Raw genomic sequence first — 4,188 nt, 5'->3', positions numbered from 1 at the left:
GGTCGCAAATGAAAAGCAATGACCTTTCAGCGACCAATATGGAGGGTCGCAAATTAACATATTTCTTGTAGTGTAACCTTATCATAAGCTTTCTCAAAATCCACCTTGAAGATAACCCCATCTAGTTTTTTCGAGTGAATTTCATGCAAGGTTTCATGGAGGATGACCACACCCTCTAGTATGTTTCTGCCTGGCATGAAAGCCATCTCACTAGGCTGCACCATAGCATGTGCAATCTGCGTCAATCTATTCGTCCCTACCTTTGTAAATATTTTGAAGCTCACATTAAGCAGGCAAATAGACCGGAATTTTTCAATGCGCACCGCCCCCTCCTTCTTTGTCAACAAAGTAATTGTCCCAAAGTTTAAATGGAAAAGCTGCAGGTGACCATTAAACAAGTCATGAAACATCTGAAGTAAGTCATCCTTAATAATGTGCCAACATATCTTATAGAACTCATACGGAAACCCATCCAGACCTGGTGCCTTATTGTCCTTCATTTTTGATATGGCCTCAAACACCTATTTCTTTGTAAATGGTGCAGTTAAAATCTCGTTCTCGTCTGTCCTGAGCTGTGGAATATCACCAACCATCTCCTCATCCATCGACACAAAATTGTCATCAGGATCCCCGAAAAGTTGCTTATAATATTCAGAGATATACAACTTCAGGTTTTCGAGCCCTACAACTGTACCTTCATCTTGCTCAAGTTGGATTTTTTTTATTTCTGTGTTTTCCATTCGCAATCAAAATGGGAATAATGCATGTTCTCATCACCTTGAACTTCCTGTCAGTTTCACTCTAAGTGCCCATTACAACTCCTCTTCTCTGAGGAGTTGTTTGAGATTTTGTTCTGCCTCCCCTCTAGATGCCCTCTCATTGTCATCTAACAACGCGACTTCGGCTTTTATGTCTAACTCATTTATAAGTTTGCGAAGTCTTTCTTTCTCCTTCTTATATCTGCCGCTCTCATGTTTTCCATAGCACCTTAGGAACCGTTCAGGTGTCTAATTTTATTTTGCAATCTATCGGCATCGATCTTCCCCCTGTAGCCCTAGCCCATTCACTAGTTGTGAGGTCCATGAAGCCTTCTCTCTCAAACCATGCTAACTTGAAAGAGAAAGTGTTCTTGTTACCCGCATGTTTTGCTTCACCCGAGTCAACAAGCAATGGGTGTGATCAGAAATCGCTCTCGGCATCGCTCGCACCGTTACGAGAGGGAATTTTTGCTCCCAATCCACACTATTGAGAATCCGATCCAACTTCTCAAGGGTTGGATTGGGCAAAGCGTTCGCCCAAGTAAATTTTCTGGCCGATAGCTCAACTTTTCACAGATTTTGGCTTTCGATTATTGTATTAAACATGAATAACCATCTACCATCAAAGTTGTTATTTTTTTCATCTCGTCGCCTAATGATATGAAAATCGCCCCCAACTAAAATCGGTAGCTGCTCGTCCCAACAAATCCGGACAAGGTCAGCCAAAGTCCATCTTTTTTCCGGCTGGCCGACATCATACACTCCCATAAGTGCCCAATGGAACCCATCCTCCTTCGAGCGCACCCTAAATTTTATGGCGAAGCCCCCGAACACTACGTTTCGGACTTCGAGCGTCGCGCACCTTACCCCCAAGTAAGATCCCATCGGACCTTCCTCTTGGCGATAGACAGTGCCAACCAAAATCAATACCACCAAAGAGAGTACTAAGAAATTGTGACGTAAAACTATCTCTACCGGTTTCCATTAGTGCAATAAAAGCTAGTTTGTGTTCAAGTGTTGCTTCCCCTAGAAATCTTCTTTTAGCCAAGTCCACTAGACCTCTACTGTTTCAAAAGATTTCTTTCATCTTTCATCATAAAAAATTGCAGTCTTAAGTCTTGTGCTTCTGCGTACCGCATATTCAGGATAAACCTTCCACTCCCACGGGCGTTTTGGCTTATCCCGTTCGGTCATCGGGACCATATAACCGGTCAGACTGTGCACCTGCATTAGGTTGCGAAGGGGCCATACACCCCTCCGAACCTATTTCATTATACTCTTCAGACATCAGTGACGGTGGCACAAGATCTTCACATAAACACTCTAATGCCTCCATCCCTAGTGCACTAATATCACAGTCATTCATAGGCTTCACCGCCGCAATATTTCTAACCATCTCCATAGCCCTCTCAGCCGTGATATTTCTGATATTATTTTAAATGCAAAGATTTTAGTGTGATACCCTTTTCTTTTCTTTCCTTCTTGATTTGTACTCCCTTCGTCCGAAATTACTTGTCACGTAAATAAATGGAAATGGATATATCTAAAATTAAAATACATCTAGATACATCTATTTCTATGACAAGTATTTTTTTACGAAGGGAGTACTAAGTATTAAAGAAACAAATAAATAACTTCCGTTTCAATGACCCGAGATTGTTGTGTTGTTCACGGGGCCAACGGAAATCCGAAAATTGTTGGGCTTATTGCCGACCATGGACCACTTAACCTTGAGAGATCTCTGCCGGAAGTTGGATGAAACTGCTCTGTCTTAATCTTAAAAAACATAGTGCAATCGTGTATACAGTGTTGCAATGTGAACTGCTCCTTTTCTGAAAGGTCAAAAGCTGGAACTGGTGAGATGATGATGATGAATTTGCCACCAACCACACTCAAACCAACCTCACTAGCAGAGGCAGCTCAGCTCAGACACTAACCAACCAACTTTCTCCCATTGCCAATATCAATACAGCCATCAGAAATCCACCCAGTTTGCAGATCAGCCGGGCATCCTCAAGAACACAACACCACCATGGAAAGGTAATCTCTGAGTTCTTCTCTAGTAAGCAGGTGCAAAGATGTGATTTTTATTTTCTTTCTGGTTCTCAAATCTCAACAATCTCTGACTTCTTCCTCTGTTTTTCTCACTCTGAAATCTGAATCGCGTGTGCGTTCTGCAATCTGCAGCGGTGCGAATGGGATCCGCCGGGCGGCGCCGCTGGAGGCGCTGCTGTTCGACATCGACGGCACGATGTGCGTCTCCGACCCGTTCCACCACCGCGCCTTCTCGGAGCTGCTGCAGGGCCTGGGCTACAACGGCGGCGCCCCCGTCACGCCGGAGTTCGGGATGGCGCACATGGCCGGCCGCAGCAACGAGCAGATCGGCCGCTTTCTGTTCCCGGACTGGCCGCAGCAGCGGCTCGACGCCTTCTTCGCCGAGAAGGAGGCGCTCTTCGCGCGGTACGCCGGGGAGGGGCTCCGGGAGGTGGCCGGGCTGGGGGAGCTGTGCCGGTGGGCGCGGGAGCGCGGGCTGAAGCGGGCGGCAGTCACCAACGCACCCCGCGCCAACGCCGAGCTCATGATCGGGATCCTCGGGCTGGCGGACTTCTTCCAGCTCGTCGTCGCCGGCGAGGACTGCGGCGAGGGACGCTCCAAGCCGTGCCCCGACCCCTACCTCCGCGCGCTCGCCCTGCTCGGCGCGTCGGCGGAGCGGTCCGTCGTGTTCGAGGACTCCGTGGTCGGCGTGCAGGCCGGCGTGGCCGCGGGGATGCCGGTCGTGGCTGTCGCGAGTGAGAGCCGGGAGGCCAAGGTCGTCGCCGCCGGCGCGTCCATGGTCGTCAGGGACTACCGCGACGCCAAGCTCTGGGCCGCGCTGGACGCCGCCGCCGGAGCTCCCAAGATTGATTCAGAGCTGAGCGCGGTGGAGCCTCATGTTTCCGTTCCCGTGGAGAATTGAGTACCTGGAATCCCGTCAATAATCCACTTATGAGCCAAACATCATCTGCATCCGCGCTGAAAGAATTTTTTTTCAAAAAATACAATTAAAAAATCTAAGTTTTTTTTATGATAGATAATTTGATGGGTGAGGTCTTGTTTTAATTTTCAAAAACAATTTAAACATTTGAGCAGCTTTTGATAAAAAAATAAATGCAGGGTCTGTTAAAAGTTTACAGTTATGCGTAGAATATAGATGCTTTGCCCAAGCGCCGCTTAGCTGTTTAATTTTTCTATTTTCCTGTTCTTGGACAGATCAAATAAACTTCACTCCAAATCTAACACTTTGTATATGAAAATCCCTCAAAAAATGTGTACATTCTTAATAATATGCTATTATCTTACATGTTAATTATTTTTATATTATGTTTAGGATTCAACCTTAATTAATAACTTTTTTATATGGGGTATTTGGGAATGCCTATTATATATAAGT

General features: G+C 46.2%; 1 protein-coding gene across 1 annotated transcript; it reads left to right on the top strand.

Moving 5' to 3' along the window:
- The first annotated feature begins 2,225 nt into the window (after positions 1 to 2,225).
- LOC123395527 (haloacid dehalogenase-like hydrolase domain-containing protein Sgpp) lies at positions 2,226 to 3,928 on the top strand. Its single transcript, XM_045090531.1, has 2 exons — positions 2,226 to 2,798; positions 2,946 to 3,928. Exons 1-2 carry the CDS (start codon positions 2,791 to 2,793, stop codon positions 3,712 to 3,714), a joined length of 777 nt encoding a protein of 258 aa, XP_044946466.1. The 5' UTR covers positions 2,226 to 2,790; the 3' UTR covers positions 3,715 to 3,928.
- Positions 3,929 to 4,188: the final 260 nt, after the last annotated feature.

The sequence above is a fragment of the Hordeum vulgare genome, chromosome 5H (genome assembly GCF_904849725.1).
Source record: "Hordeum vulgare subsp. vulgare chromosome 5H, MorexV3_pseudomolecules_assembly, whole genome shotgun sequence".
Lineage (NCBI taxonomy): Eukaryota > Viridiplantae > Streptophyta > Magnoliopsida > Poales > Poaceae > Hordeum > Hordeum vulgare.
Note: the sequence above shows the minus strand (reverse complement) of the source record. Positions and strands in the feature narration are given on the sequence as shown.